We start from the raw sequence: 16,508 nt of genomic DNA on the forward strand, positions 1-16,508 counted from the left end.
TGTTAAGGCGGTTACGACATTAAAACACAATGTATTAAAAGCACAGAGAGAGAGAGAGAGAGAGAGAGAGAGAGAGAGAGAGAGACTGTAATTTACTCGAGCTTCAATTCCCAGCACCCTGAGCAAACTACAGTTCCCAGGACGTGGGATGGGTAGGCGCCTGCGTTGAACGTGCTTTAAAAGCATGAGGCATAGGCAGCCAATTTTCTTTCCGGGCACAGCGTTACTCGCTTCCGATCCAGCAGATGCCGCCCTCGCCCCGCGAAAGAGACGCAGCTCGGGCGCTTGGCTTCCCCGTAGCGGCGAGGCTCCACCTCTTCCCTTTCCCCGCCTGCAGGAAGGAAGAGCCGGGCGCGGCGCGGTCTTCGGTTCTTGCTGCGCGCCCTGCGCCCGAAGTATGTTTGCCCCGATCCCAGCCGGTTACTTTTGCTTCCTGGGTGGGCAGCGGGGGGGGGGGGGGCTTTGCCGATGCCGCTGCTGAAGCCTCTCCAGCGGAGAAATAGACCAGGAGTTCCCAAGGGCAGGTGCCCTGCTGCCCACGCTGCTCTGCCGAGGGGAGGGATCGGGTCCTGCTCTTTCCCGCATCCTGTTCCCATCGCCCCGTTTACTGCGCGCCCGCGAAACCACCTGGGAATTCGCTTCCCCGAGTTAGTGGGAGGGCGCGCAATGCCTTAGACCAGGCTTCCTCAACCTCGGCCCTCCAGATGTTTTGAGACTACAATTCCCATCATCCCTGACCACTGGTCCTGCTAGCTAGGGATCATGGGAGTTGTAGGCGAAAAACATCTGGAGGGCCAAGGTTGAGGAAGCTTGCCTTAGAGACCCAGCTAGACCATTTGGGCATCTAATCTCTAACTTTGGCCCCACCAGCCTTTCCCAGCCAAGATGAGCCATGGGTAAGGGTACCCAACTGAGGAAAGGTGGTCTGTTCTGGGCTGCTGCCCTCAAAATACTTGCAAAATATATCAAGGATGCTCCTGAGGCCTTCTTGCCTTCTGCTTTTCAAGGTGAAGAGGATTAAAATTGGGCAGCTGCTTTATAAACAGAAGTGCTGTATTATTATTACTTTTTTAAAAAATTAAGCAGCCCACTGTATATGATACCCATTCTTGTGAGGACTTGCTTGGCTAGGAGAAAGCTACCCCTGGTGGACGCCTGCCTCCTAGGCAGCTGTTAATTTATTGCTGGCATATATTGAGAACAACGTGTGATGCCGTGGCTAGATTACTGAGACTGGAGAGCCAGGTTCAAATTTGTATTCAGCCCTGAAGCTCGCTGGGTGAAGTTACGTATAAAATGGGTGAGGAAAGTACTGTTGCAAGCCACCCTGGTGGAAGGGTGGGTTAAAAATGCAATTACCGTAAGTAGATGAAATGAAAAATAAAGTCAAAGGTGTGGTGGGGCATGGAGTCTGGCAGGTTACTGTAAGTGACAGTTAAAGTCACTCTGCATACAAGTGACAAATCTTCAAAACAGAGATGCTTGCTTTATTGTGCTACTTTATGTAAACATCCCATGTATTGAGCAAAACTATTTATAGTTGGTTTCCAGGGCAGGGGCTGCTTGTTTATTTGTTTAGAACTCCAGAATGCAGGAAATGGTGTGTGGTATATTTCTTGCGGGTGGCATAATACATCTTTTCCATTCATACGCACATTTATGTCTTGGCCTTGGCATAATAACTCTGCTGTAGTGGTTAGAGCATTGGACTAGGGCCTGGGAGACCAGGGTTCAAATCCCCATTCATCCATGAAGCTCACTTGGGTGACCCTGGGCTGGTCACAGTCGCTTTGCCTAACCTACCTCACAGGGTTGTTGTGAAGATAAAATGGGAAGGGGGGGGGGAATCATGCCTTGAGCTCCTCTGAGGAAAAGTGCCATAGAAATGCAATAATTAAATATAAATTACTAACCTAGTTGGTGGGGTGAAGCTGACATGGCGCAACTGTAGCGGCGAAAACTTCAAAAGACTGGCAGATATCTGATTAGTAAATGTAGTTAGGTTGGTTGCATTGTCTTCTAGGATATTACTGTATTTATGGTCATTTGCTTAGTTTCTTCAAAGATATAAAAGGAGGAGGGCAGGACAGAGAGAATGCAATGCTTTCTTAATTGGAAATTAAAAGGTTACCTAGATCCCATATTTCTTTGATATGTGGGCTTATCAGCAGTAAAGACCAGAAAGAGGTAGAAGTTCATAACCAGTGGTACCTCTGGTTATGAACTTAATTCATTCCAGAGGTCCGTTCTTATCCTGAGGTGCGCTTTCGCTAATGGGGCCTCCGGCATGCGATTTCCGTTCGCATCCTGGGCCAAAGTTTGCAACCAGGAGCAGCTACTTCCAGGTTAGGGGAGTTCATAACCCGAAGCGTTCATAACCAGAGGTACCACTGTACAATTGTTCCTAGCCAAAATCTCTCACTTTAAAAAAATACATATCTGCACACTTGCCCCTCCCCCCAAAAAAGTGTGTGACATATTGCATGGTTCAACTTTTCTTTATTCAAAATTTGGGTCACTTTGGTCCTGGTTTTCCTTTGAATTACATGTTATGTGCAGTCATGTCATGCTGAGACGAACAGACTTAACTTTTCTGACACAAGAAATGAAATCTGTACAGGATTTAAAGCTGTACAGGGTTTAAATTAGTGCAGCTGTTGGACGTAGCAGTTTCAGAGCCAGCCACTGATGCACGCTTGGGGATTTGCATGCATGCGATAATTGATTACATTTACCATCAGAATTAACTTGTGCAGAAATGCAGGGTAAGGCTGCATGTTGAAGCAGAACAGAGTTTCTTAGAGCCTCCATTGCTTTAGATTTAAATCCCAAGCATTAACATACAGCAAAAACTTAGAAGATGAATCAGATTTTTCTAGCAATGCTAGCAATTATAGAAGTCATAATGGTGAATGAAAGTCCACCACTCTGTGTGGTTTTTATGAGAGACAAAAAGTTGACATTTGGGTGAGGAATCCACCTCTCTGTTTGAGGGAAAAGGTCAGAGACTTCTGATGTCTGCATAATCTAGAGTAGAGCATTTAAATTGACTTTGTTTACTAGTAAAATGCTACTTTCTGCAGTTTATGCTGGAGTTCTTCCAGTTTGTTACGAATTAGTTCCTCTTTTCTTAAACCAAGTCCCTTGTTCACATCATGGTGGCTGAAACAGTTTAGCAATCTGAACCCTTTCTGCCATTAATCTATTCTCTCTTTCTCCATCCCCGTTAAGCACAGCCAAGACTTCGTAACCCACAATTCCACTTCTCAGGAATGTGGTGGTTTCCCCATAAAGCTACAGAACACGTTCCCTTGCCAGGGTCATGAATTCCTGAGAGGCCCCATGTTGGTGTTTATGGTTTTGCAACAGTGGCAATCAGCTGGGATGGAGGAAATGTTGCTTAGAGGAAGGATTAAGTGTGTAAAACAATGAAAACTTTTGCCACTGGGTTAATTGCAATTGTATTAAAGTGTTCTGGCAGAGCAGATTCCCTTAATATTTTGCGAGGTATCCTGGCTTCAGCCACCAAGAGTGGACAATAACTGCCCTTATCAGCCTTTATGGCCCTGTATCGCCTTTTTGTCTGCCTGAACTTGAGGATACTCTGGGTCAGGGGTTCCCAAACGGAAGTCCATGGACACCAGTTGCTCGCAAGCTTCATTCAGGTGGCCCACAGCATCTGTGTAGAAATGCAATTAAAAATCATACTGCATCTAGCACAGTGCATTACAATACCTACCACAGGTTTAAAAAAAAATTAAAACAAGCCTCAGCAAAAAAAAGTGGGGGCTGGCAGGTGGGAAGTTTGGGGTCCACTACTGTGCAAAACTCATTGATCTGGTCTTCTGTGATGTATGTGTGGGTGCATATCCCTTCAGTCATCATCTAAGGCCCTTTGTGGGCCTCCACGAGTGGTCCAGAGGGCGGCAATATGAAAACAGGCCTTTTCTGCAGTGGCTCCCCGTTTGTGGAATACTCTCCCCTGAGAGGCTCACCTGGTGCCTTAGTTACATACCTTTAGGTGCCAGGCAGAAACATTTTGTGAGTAGCCCAGTATACCTGAAGGAACGTCTCTACCCCCATCATTCTGCCCAGACACTGAGGTTCAGCGCTGAGGCCTTCTGGCGGTTTCCTCCCTGCGAGAAGCGAAGTTACAGGGAACCAGGCAGAAGGCCTTCTCGGTAGTGGCGCCCACTCTGTGGAATGCCCTTCCATCAGATGTCAAGGAAATAAACAACGATCTGACTAGAAGATCTCTGAAGGCAGCCTTGTATCGGGAAGCTTTTAATGTTTGATGTTTTATCGTGTTTTTAATATTTTGTTGGGAGCTGCCCAAAGTAGCTGGGGAAACCCAACAAGATGGACAGGGTGTAAATAATAAATTATTATCATTATTATTCCTCTTCTCCCAGGCCTTTGATTAATTAAACAATCTATGGCCTTTTAAACTGTGAGGGTTTTAGTTTTTGTTTGTTGTTATGCTATGTATTTTTTGTGGTTTTTTATATTGCAGTTTTATATATTGTAATCTTCCGGTGGAGGGCAGTAAAGAAATTTAATACATAATAATAATAATCCACATGGGACCAGATAATATTTTCATTTACGTTAGGGATGGAAAATCTGTGTTGTTGGATTTCCATCAGCTCCCACCCTGGATTTATAAAATGAACTCAGACAAGCAGCACCCCCAGTTCATATAGTTTTGGTGCCACCTTGTGGCGGAAATCAAGAGGTCCTGCACACAGTGGCTTCAACAACCAACAGCTCTTCACAAATTAAACTTTTGAGTCCACAATTATGTTGGCTCCTATCAAGCTGCCAGTTTGTCGAAATGCAAAATGAAAAGGGGAAAACATTTGCCCTTGTCTGAAACAGCTCTGCATATAACTGGGGCAGTTCAGAGGTGATTCTTTTTGATTTAGGCAGTCAGTCTAATAATAAAGATATTTGGCCAGATAAGCTTTACACAGAGTAGAACCCATTGAAATTAATGGACCTAATTTAGTGTTCATTAACTTCAGTTGGTCTACTCTGAGTCAAACTTAGTTGAATGGCACCCTAAGAATAGTCAGGAAACAGGAAAGGCAAATACAAAAGACTCTGTATCCTACATGTGGGAAAGGGACCTTGTTATACTTACAACAGCAACCTTGCCAGAGACCAGATGTGTCATATTAAAGAAATTCAGTGAGCATGTATAAACTATGAGAGACATGGACAAACTTTAAAAGAGCTGGAGCATGGGAAACAGAACGGTTTGGGACATACAAAATGGAACTGGAGCTTAATGTGCTACAGATCTGCAGGCTCCGAGGGCAGCAGAGTCTCTGCAGTCTTCTGTTAATAATCACCGCCAGCTTAGTATTCCTGTAGGTTTTTTCTGCTTCCCTTGAAAACTAGGGAGAATGACTATAAATTCCATCTCCTTAGCATCTTTGGGCCTGAGAAATTTCAGATCTTTTCCCATGCGAGTAGCAGTCTGTCAGCAAGGGTGTATGAACTTCCAACACCTTTTGCGGCAAAGGGTGAGTGAGTAATGATCATTCTCTCTCTCTCTCTTTCTCGCTCGCTCACTCACTCTTTCTCAGCTGTACAATTGTGCTAGCTGTGTCTTTGTGCTGCCTTGTAGTGGTGTCCTAATTTGCATTTCAGATGAATGGACGCAATCCTGATATCACTCATCTCCTTTCATTCAGATCCGCTGGGCTTTAGCGATGGAAAAAATCTTGCTGCAAAGGATAATTGGAGTTCCTGCTTGCACCCCATGTGGCCAGTATTGCACACCCCTCATTGTTTGTATATATGGGCACCTACTCAGAGTTAGGCCCTGGTCAGCTGGGCGATTTGAGTTGCCACAACTACGCCTTAGTGCACTTGAGAGTATGTGCAGAACAGAAGGCCAGAACGGGGAGGGCATCAAATCTTGTCCTCATTCAGGGCTCCATATTACCATAGTCCACCCCTCAGCCTTGAACCTTCTTGCGTTTTAAAGATCAAAACAAGCCCCTTGAGTTGAATCTGAAAACCTAACTGGCTACAGGCTTAATTTTGTGCTCCTCTCTATGTAAACATTTGATTTCTTCACCTTTTTATTTTCCTCTTGCCTTTTAGTTTGTATCGGTCGCTGGTGCACATTCCCATAGATCATGGTAAGATCCTTTCTATTTATTGATGGTCTTTGGCATGTATCAGTTTGGTATTCAGATTGTGAGCTGCGGTACCTAAATCCACATTAATATATTGTTGTTCGTTCAACGCTTTTTATGAAACCTCTCGAAGCACCTTAAGAAAGGTTAAAACACAAGATAACTTCTGTATTTAGAATCCATTGTTACTAAAATTGATATTCACATATGTATAGGCTACCTTGTCAAAGGCCCTCTGAAGTGCGAGAAAGGGGAAGAAGCGAGAATAGCCTGCGTGGGATCCTTCTACCACACAGCTCTCTGTAGCTCTGGCCAAGTTGGCTGATCTCTTGCCCAATACCACCATAGGGCTACTTACAAATCATATCTCCTTGTGCAAAGGAGGTGATGGGGAGAGACACACAACAGAGCAGCCTGTCAAGATAACCTGATTGAGGAGGCAGGCATGAAATGAGCAGGCAGGAGCATCTATCTCAGCTGCTAATTAGCCGATGACAAGCATAGAAGGCAGCTACTTCAAGCACAAGTTGTTGCTTTTTAACCCCAGTGGCATATTATTTTGTGTTGCAGTCCTACTACACTTGCTTGCCTGGTCGTAAGCACCTTTGAACACTCATTGGGACCATATATATATATATATATATATATATATATATACACACACACACACACACACACACACACATATATATATATGAATAATTTTGTAGAGCATTGTTATTTTTGTGGGGGATCACAGGCACATTTTTAATTGAGAGACAGTGTGTGTGTGTGTGTGTGTGTGTGTGTGTTTGTGTGTGTTTTTGTGTGTGTTTAATGGGGGAAAGGGATGGCCACTGAGTCCTTCCTTAACAAACGAGCATTTTAAAGCTTTGTCTCGTAATAAAGACATGTGCTCAGATTGCTTAGAATGGTTAAGCGTAAAGAGGGCATCATGGCAGATTTGGAGGAAAGAGAAATGGGGCATGAGGCGGGTGGGCCTTTGGGACCCAACAAACATTTGTTGGATTCTGTCTCTGTCTTTATCCCTACAGCATTTGAGTGGTGCTGCAAAACACAAATGCCTCTGGGCAGCTGGCAGCGAATAGTTGCAGTACATGGATAGCAGTTGGTTATAGAGTCCATGGTGCTGATTCTATATGAAGAAGTGCATGTGCTGCTGAGAACAGTTGAGTCATGTAGGTGGTGTACCTGTATGTAGAGGAATCAGAAATATAGGAGGAGGGAAGACTCTGAGGATGGATAAAGCCCCCTCCTATATTATCAAGGAGAAGTTGAACTCAGGAAGCCCAAACCTCGGAAGCCCTAACTGAGGAATCTTCCTCTCCCTTCACTCCATTGAGGCCATTTCACAGGTTTGCCCCCAGCGTAGAATTGACAAGAAGCTGCAGCCAACCCCTATTAGGAATTAGTAACTGTGTTTGCAAACACTTGTTTGTTTGCAGCTTTGTTCCACGTATTTATGTGTCCCCCTAAATGACACTTGACCGCTTCTTGCAGGGTAAATAAGGAAGCAGCTGAGAATAGGAGTGGGAGCAATATGCTATTTTTGGCATAATAAATGCACAGACCTATAACCTAAAACCATGAGTGTTATGTTGCACACATCTTAAGACATGAGATTCTCGAGATAAGAGGTCTGTGAAAGGTAGCACTGCAAGCATAATACACAGTATTACCTTGGATCCCGAACACCTTGCAAGTTGAACGTTTTGGCTCTCAAATGCCGCAAACCCAGAAGTGAGTGTTCCGGTTTGCGGACATTCTTTGGAACCCGAACGTCCTCCGTGGCTTCCGATTGGCTGCAGGAGCTTCCTTGGTTTTGGAAGTCGAACGGACTTCCAGAATGGATTCGGTTGGACTTCCGAGGTACCGCTGTATACAGCTCAGGAAGGCCATATGTTTTGATGAAGAAGATGGTGGTGATGATGATTTGGGTTGTGCCCAATTGAGTTCTTCCACTGATGGAAGGCTCTTTGATCCAGTGGAAGCTTCTATGAGCCAAAAGGAGAGAGGAAGGCAATTTCTGCATAGTGCCCCTTTCTCTGTGCCACCTGCCATACTGTTCCCCAATCTTCTGGAGCGGATTTTGAGAGGGAACTGCAGAGGGAAGAGGGGGAAAGTGAAAATCACTTTCCAGTAACAGAAACCTCATCTGGGTTACAGAGCCAGTGAAGAGACCCAATTGGAAACAGCCTGATGATGGTGGTGATGTGTAATACAATTGTTTCAACTGATGCAATGTATAATACAATTGATTCAACTGGGCTTTATAGTTCCCTCCCCCCCCTCTCTCTCCCCCTCTCCCCCTTTTAAATGTTTTTAAACACCTAGGCGGCTTCTTAATATTCCCTGCAGCATTCTGAGGTTTCCCAGGGTCACTTCTACCCCTTCTCCTCCTCCCCTTCCTCCTCCTCCTCCCCTCATTCCCCCTAAAAGAAGAATTTGGCTAAGCATCAGAATCACAATTCTGACTACTTGAAACGATCCTTTGTGTTCCTCTCCTAAATTAACAACAGCTAGGCAAATCAGCCAGCTGTATTCTACTTTCTTTGCTGCAGTCGCCACCAAGATCCGCTTGAGAAACAGTTTGGTTAAAAAGAACAGCTGATAATATTTTGCGCTTCAGCATTGCCTTGCAGCGGAGCGGGAGTGTGTATGTGTGTGTGTGTGTGTGTGTGTGTAAATGGCCACTCAAAACTGTTAGAACTATTGGTGATGTATCCTTAAAAATTCAGTGAGTAAAGCTAGCAAACCTTATTAAAATATAGTGCAGTTGCTTTCAAAATGGATACAGTCTTGACTTGGCTATGTGACGAATTCAGATCTACATAGGTAAAGGTAGCATGTTAGGGGGAAGGTTAAGCTAGTGGACATTTGATGTGGGTCACTTTCAAATGCACAGCGATCCATGTACTTTTTGCGATGATAAAGTTCTGGGATGCAATTCTACCAATATGCTCTGAATGCTACAATCACCACCTGGCATTTTATTTTCATCCAGAATGTGGTATACCAAACCCAGAACCAAATTGATTCAGTTAGATCCAGACTTGGTAATACTTAAGAGTAGACCCACTGAAATAAATAGGGCTTCTACAGCTAAGGCTGCAGTCATAACAAGAAAGTTAGCCCCATTAAATTAAACAAGAGTTGGCATGGTTAGGACTGCACTGTAAGTCCTGATGTTCCCAATATTATTTTCTGAAATTTTAAATATATACAAAATTGTGAATGCGTGAACTTTTTAATTTTAAAAGTTGCATATAAAAATAATTTGGAGCTATTTGCCCTTGTTCTTAAAAGCTGGTTTCCAAAGGCCATTGGGAGCAGTCCAGTGCCATTAAAATAATGGGAATGTTGCCATTGACTTCAGTGGGATGCATATCAAGCCCATTGTTAGGGCTCCGCCCCTCCCCCACCGAAGCCTTTCAGAGATGGGCTGGGAGGGGAGGGGGAGACTTCTACTTGTATTCAAGTATGTCTGACACAAAAAAGTGCGTCCTATTAGTCCATGGGAACCAGAAAGTGAAACTAGCCATAAACAAAAGGAGACTGACCTCTTAAGACTCATTGTCAAACTGAATGGCAAGAGTAAATACAATTAGGCTTTTGGAATTCATTTATTCTTAATAGTTTAGGGTGGAATACTCACGCGGCAGAAGTCAATCCTGTCAAATTCTGAAGCGTTCAGGATTTTGCCTCCAAAATGTATATTCATAAAGCACAGAGACTCGGGGCTGCTTCATGACCTCAAGTTAATCTTGACAGCTTTTTCATGTTGAAATAAGAGTGCAATGTTTCTCACAATAGTAGTGAATTTGGGTTTTTTGGGGGGTGCCTAGTATGGAGGGGGTGTCAGTGCCTTAGTTCATGTTGCCTTCACTTGATGGAGGAGCAGGACACCCCACACACAGATGACATAGCATGTCGTCTTCCATGCCAACGCTAATAGTTTGGAGGACTTGTTCACATGATTTCTCTCCTTTGAAAAAGAGGGAGAGAGAAACGGTATTCATGGGGGTCCCTTCAGTTAGAGACCCCCAGGTCATCTGCATAGTGGAGGGAAGAGACACTAGATAACGTATAAACTGGGATTGCCTTGCTAAATCTCTTGTCAGCTTAAATGCTTGAGGGATCTCTACACGCCATTTAGCTCTCGCCCCACCGCTGTTTAGCTATTTGAGCATCCTTTTCGGCTTAAGCAAATGGGTTGAGTTTGTGCAACCAGGTTCACAAGTGTGTGTTGACTGAGAGAGATTAATGCTTTATTGAACTGTTGCACGTTGTATCTTGCTAATTAGAGATGGGGTTTTCCACAGGCAAAGGAGGTTGCACATCTGATTGATTCTTCTCTGTTAACAAATGCTGGATTTAATCGTAAGTTGCCTTGAACAGAAGAAGGTGGCCAAGGAGCAAGAGGATATCCTAGTTACATGAGTGATTCTCTTCTGGCTTGGGTGAATCAAGGAAAATGCTCTCCCTTTAAGGATAGAGTTATAGTAGACACAGAGCAAGCACAACCTGTGGCCTTATCTCTTATCCACTTGGAGCTACTAAGCTAACCAATTTCAGCTACTCCTGGGGACTTCTGTCAACTTAGGTGATCTTAGGATTGGTGCAAAGCTGCTAGTGCCTTATAAATCAAAATATTTTACCAACCACCTTAAGGTGATAACCACCTAAGAGCCATGTTCTTGCAACTAAGCTAATAGTAGGGCAGGAAGTTGCATCGCTTTCCGAATTAGTGGCAGGAATGGGCTGCATAAGTTAATTGGGAGATGGAGGACATGCTGTAGAAATAATTGATTTTTTTTATCTTTGCCCGTATTCTTAGGGGGATTCAGTGCCTCAAGAGAAAGGACCATGGTATTCCCAAAATGTCTATGCGAGATACTGGAAGCATTACAACCAAGCCATGGAGTGGATGAGCAGGCACCGATATGCTTACAGGAAAGCCATGGAGTCCTTGTACAATCTGCCATTTCCTCCTTCTGAAAGTCTTCTCAGTGGGCGCTACTCTGATTGGGATGAAGGGGAGCCCTTGAGGACCGGGTCCTATTCTGCTTTCACACGAGGGAGCCAACCCAGGCTCCCTCCCAGGTCTCAACGTGCCCCTCGTAATGCCGCAGGCAGAGGGGTCACGGAGAGCGATTCCGAAACAGACACCGACTCCGAAGACGAAGCGGATATCGAGTGTGACTTGAGCAACATGGAGATCACAGAAGAGCTCCGCCAGTATTTTGAGCAAACAGAGAAGCACCGGGAAGAGCTGCGTAAGTGCCTTCGACCATGTTCCCCATTTATTAATACAGCTACTCCCTTCTCTCTTTCTTTGATCTATAACATACATACATACATACATTTAGTGATCAGTTTTTGGCTGCCTTTTAGGACCAAGCCCTCACAAGCCAGCTTACACACATACAAAATATTAAAATGGCAATATTTGATGAAAAATGCAAATCTCAATAAAATACCATGAAAAACAGGACTGGAAAGTAAATAACAACAAGATAACAATAAAGCGCTAGTAGCAGCTCAGCCCAGAATAATAACTTTTAAAGCAAATTTTGCAATTCAGTAGCAGGTCAAACATGTCCAAGGGGCATACTTTCAAAATCCCACCTCGTCTGAGCAGCTTGGGGTGACAGAATTTGAATCCAGATCTCTCTAGTCCAAGGGTTCTAGCTCACTTAGGTTTTACTCAGAGTACACCCACTGAAATGAATGGGCCTAATTTTAATTGGTCTACTCTTAAGTACAAGTAATGTTGGATTCAAGCCCCAGATCGTGGTTATATCCACACCATACATTCAAAGTGCTCTCGAAGCACTTTTAACAGTTATTGGGTTGCGTTCAATGTAGCACTAAGGTGAATAATCTGCCCCCCTCTCCTCCCCATGTGCACACCCCTAAATCTGCTCTGTGTTTTCCCACAACCGCTGGGAGCGGTTAGTTGAATGCTGCCCATAGCATCCCCCAAAGAACCCTGGGAGTGGTCATTTGCTGAGAGTGCTGTGAGTTTTTCGGAGAACCTTCACAGAGTTGCAGTTCCCATCTTTAAATGTGTAGCTGCACCTTTGTTTAGGTTTACATGCAGGGCATGGCATGGCATGTTAAAGGAGAGAGGCAGAACTGGCCTAGTGGGCTTTTCTGGGAGGAAAAACCCTGCCATTAAGAAATTCCACCCCTTCTTGAAGTCTTTGATCTAATGGCACTGGAATTCAGAACCTGAATTTGTGCACCTCTATCAGTCTACCACTAAAAGGAGCCCCCTGTTAGTTCTTTTTTTGTTATGCCACCCCACCATCTACCTTATGTTCTTTTGCTGCCTGCAGAACTGCTTCTTCGGTTTGTTTACCATGGCAGAAACATTTCTAGAAAACCCTCTTCTTGGCTGAGCCTGAAAGCCATAGGGTGCTGTCAGTATACTTTTTAATACAGTGGTACCTCGGGTTACGAACAGTCCTGCTTACAAACGCTTCAGGTTATGAACTCCACAGACCCGGAAGTAGATGTTCCGGGTTGCGAACTTTGCCCCGGGATACGAACGCAATCCGCTTCTGGGGCCGCGGGAGGCCTATTTAGGGAATGCACGCCTCTGGTTAAGAATGGACTTCCGGAATGAATTAAGTTCATAACTTGAGATACCACTGTATAGACATATGAATCTGGCACTTTTAAGGTTAAGTTGAGCAGATAGTTGGAGCAGCCCAATGGAAATTCCTGGCTGTGTTGTTGGAAGTCTGGAGGAAGCCCTGACGTAACCTATAATATGGATCAGCCATTTGCTTTTCTTTCTTTCTTCCTTTGGCTTGATTCCAGGACATCTTTAACCTCTGAGTACTGCAGGAAGTTGGCTTTCTCTCTTTCCAACCCAACTATATTCCACTTTCATAATCGGAACTGTGCTGTATTTGGGGAGAGGAAGCCTTTAGACAAATCAGTAGCATCTTCTCTGTGTAATAGTTTGTTAAAATGCCTTGGGGTTAAAAGGGCTTTCGAGAGTTTTTTATTTTATTTGACTGGCGTAGTTTTACCATGTGAAGAAAATCATTATTCCCTTGTGCGTTTTATACTGAGGCATTCACAAAATGCAGCGCCTGTTTTCTAGGCTAACAAGAGTCCCTTGCTCAGCAGCCGTTTCAGCCACTAGAGTGTCTATTAAGAATAACAGCAGAGATGGAGGAGGAAGAGTGTCTTTCCAACTCCATTATAGCCTAGAAGTGGTGCCCCCGCTCAGCCCCTTGAGACCTGGGTGTGTGGAAGAGATACACCAACACTGCCTTTAATTACATCGAGCTATTGATTTTGCAGAGTGCAGTTTTTTAAGCAGAACAAAATTTCAGGGCAGAATTTGATTAGGCCAAATGCGATAACCGCATTATCGTGCTTCGTCTTTCATTCTCTGCAGAAAACCCCTCGTAATATATATATATTGATATTGACGGAACTGTAGACTGTTTAAAAAGAAGAAAGAAAAATGCCAGGCATCATCACTGTAATCTACAGTTCTCCCATGCTCATTGGCTGGAGGAGGTGGGGGGGGGAGATAGTCTGAAGCAGGGAACCTCCTGTGCTTGTAGAGGAATCCTTGCACATTTTATAACCCTGGAAAGGGTTCTAAAAAGGCAGGAAGCCTCTATGATCACAGGAGCCAAACTCACAGTGACGAGAATGGCAACTGGGGGTGGAGCTTAATGCACCTGGCCGTGGAGCCCTTCCCCACTTCTTTACTTAACAATAAGAATGACTAAAGAGGGCATTTGTCTTTCTGTTTGTCCTGTTCTTTCAAGCCCTCAGCCTATTTTTCTCGGTCTCAATCCACAGTCTCTAGCCTCATCACTCTGCATTCATTGATTTTTAGTAGGACACTGACACTGGCCTGGTTCAGCCAACCATGGCTTCCTCTTAAAAGAATGCACTGAACTAAGCACAGTTCCTCATAGCATTAGAACTCAGAAATTTTAGTTCTAAGTGCAGTTAGGTGATGGTGATCAAGCCATGGTTTGAAATCATAGTTGGTTAGCTAACTGCGGCTCCTAAGTTTGGACATAACAGGGAACTGAGCTTAGTTCGAAAGTTGAAGTTGAAGCCTGTGGCAGGGGGGAGCTATCTGTAATCCCAATGAGGGCAAATGCTGGGATGCCTCTGGTCCTTTTGCACCCCTAAAATCTACCCGACCCTCTTTGTGCAACTTACCACTGCTCATTGCCCACGTTCCTAGTAATATGTGCAAAGTGAGGGCAGTCCAGAAAAGTTTAAGGTGCTGTGACAGGTACTGAGGCCTGTGGACCTTGGCCTCATCACCCTGCAGCAAGACCTCCAGAACAAATCCAGAGAGTTGTGGACCTCGTTTGGGGTTTTCAGGAGACAGTGGGGGGAAACTATCTTCCAGATTAATTCCCAATCAGATTTAATTCTGATTGGGAGTGTGGTGGGTTTGCCCATTACTAGTGATGCGTTATGACTTAATACATGGTTTGCTGTCTGTGCCCATGGAATGTTCTGGAAAATCCCAAGCGGTTGAGAGGTGTGGTCAAGACTGAATATAATCCTTTTTATAAAAAAAAACTACTTCATATTCTTTGGAGTCAAGGGTAAAGAAAAAAGAACAATAATTGGCCTTAAAATATTTTTCATTCCTTCCTTCCTGCTTTCCGCCCTCACTCCAGGAACCTCTTCAGATTCTGACAGCCTGTGGGCTTCTATACACTGCAGCCTCAGTTCTGTGCGCTGCCTCGACTCCCAACTTTGACAGTGAAGCATTTTTTAAACTGGCAACTCCTGAAACCCTGTGCCTGATTTAGCACTCCAATAAGGATGTGTTGTGTCTCTCCCCCTCCCTCCACCAAACCCACTCTTTTTTCTCTCTCCCTCTCTCTTCAAACAGCTTTTCTTTTCTTTCTTTGAATTCTTCTCAAGTGCTCTCCAACCCTTTGTAATTCACATCATGTGCTAGGCTCCTAGATGGCCCCCAAACTAGCTGTGCTAACCGTGCTTAGCTGAGCTTTTACAATATGCCAAGTTATTTACATCATTGCGCTGTAGAGAGTCGTATACCGCAGGCAAAGTGTGGAAACAACTGTTAGAAAGCTACAAAATGATTCCTTCCCAGCAGACCTCATCCATTTGCTTGTTGTTGTTGTTTTTCCAGTAAGGAAATAAGGCTCCAGCTTTGCACACACTTACCTGGGAGTAATCCCAGTAGAATTCAGTAGGATTTTGAAGTAGACGATGTACATAGCATTGCAGTATAAGACTTTACATCCGGTGATTCTCCCTCCCACCACCGTATTCAAAATTATTTAATAGCTTACATTATTGCTTTAAATTGGCAACTCTTTCTCATTGTTCCTTGCAGAACTGGTAATTCTAACCTGCAGGAGACTTTTTGTGGTTGTGTTTAAATGACTTCCCAGAGGCTGTTTATGAAGAGCATGAAGTCATTTTTCCGGGTTATTGCACCTGTCAGATGTATCCAGCATTCTGTTGTGAAGCTATTCAGAAATGCTGGTTATAAAGAACACGAGACAGCAAAATAGCCCTCTTAGATTTGCCGAGAAGTTCTTAAAACCGAAAGGAATATAAAACACTGGCAGAAGCTTGCAGAGTTCTCTAATGATGGGTGGCCTCACTTTCAACACATCCATGCTCAACCTAAGAATTTTCTTTGCCATTGATTTTTCTGCATATTAAATCAAGCAAGATTAAAATCAAAAACATAATAGAAGGCTGCTTATTTGCTGAACAGAAGACCTGAGGCTTCCCTGCTCCATTGCAGTAAGGTAAAGGTAAAGGGACCCCTGACCATTAGGTCCAGTCGTGGCTGACTCTGGGGTTGTGGCGCTCATCTCACTTTATTGGCTGAGGGAGCCGGCATACAGCTTCCGGGTCATGTGGCCAGCATGACTAAGCCACTTCTGGCGAACCAGAGCAGCGCACGGAAACGCTGTTTACCTTCCCACCGGAGCGGTACCTATTTATCTACTTGACGTGCTTTCAAACTGCTAGGTTGGCAGGAGCTGGGACCGAGCAACGGGAGCTCACCCCATTGCGGGGATTTGAACCGCCGACCTTCTGATCGGCAAGTCCTAGGCTCTGTGGTTTAACCCTTTTTAGTACAGCAGCACCTCGCAGTGCGAGTGGGGCTAACAATTAGGTATCACTTGCTGCTGCTGCTACATAAGGACTTTTTTCATTGTGTTCCTTTCTGGAGCAACTGTAGGTTGCAGGACAACTGAGCCCTGCAGTATATCCAATCTGATCCTTGTCTTGCCTTGTGTCCAGGCTGAACCTGGCTTTGTCTTGCACCTGAGTTGGGCTTTGCCTTGCCTCACCATATCACACAGTGGG

The 16,508-nt window shown here is 44.5% G+C and overlaps 1 protein-coding gene across 2 annotated transcripts in view; it reads left to right on the plus strand.

Moving 5' to 3' along the window:
• The first annotated feature begins 308 nt into the window (after window positions 1–308).
• GEMIN8 (gem nuclear organelle associated protein 8) overlaps window positions 309–16,508 on the plus strand; it is a 38,523-nt gene continuing 22,323 nt past the window's right edge. Inside the window, exons 1-3 of one of the 2 annotated variants that reach the window (XM_083437502.1) lie at window positions 309–395; window positions 6,115–6,152; window positions 10,987–11,425. In XM_083437502.1, coding sequence (XP_083293628.1) covers window positions 6,150–6,152; window positions 10,987–11,425 — 442 coding nt within the window. In that variant the 5' untranslated portion in view covers window positions 309–395; window positions 6,115–6,149. The remainder of the gene's footprint in view (window positions 396–6,114; window positions 6,153–10,986; window positions 11,426–16,508) is intronic. The other variant, XM_083437503.1, reaches the window with a different exon arrangement.

This window comes from Podarcis tiliguerta, assembly GCF_965153285.1.
Source record: "Podarcis tiliguerta genome assembly, chromosome: 4".
Lineage (NCBI taxonomy): Eukaryota > Metazoa > Chordata > Lepidosauria > Squamata > Lacertidae > Podarcis > Podarcis tiliguerta.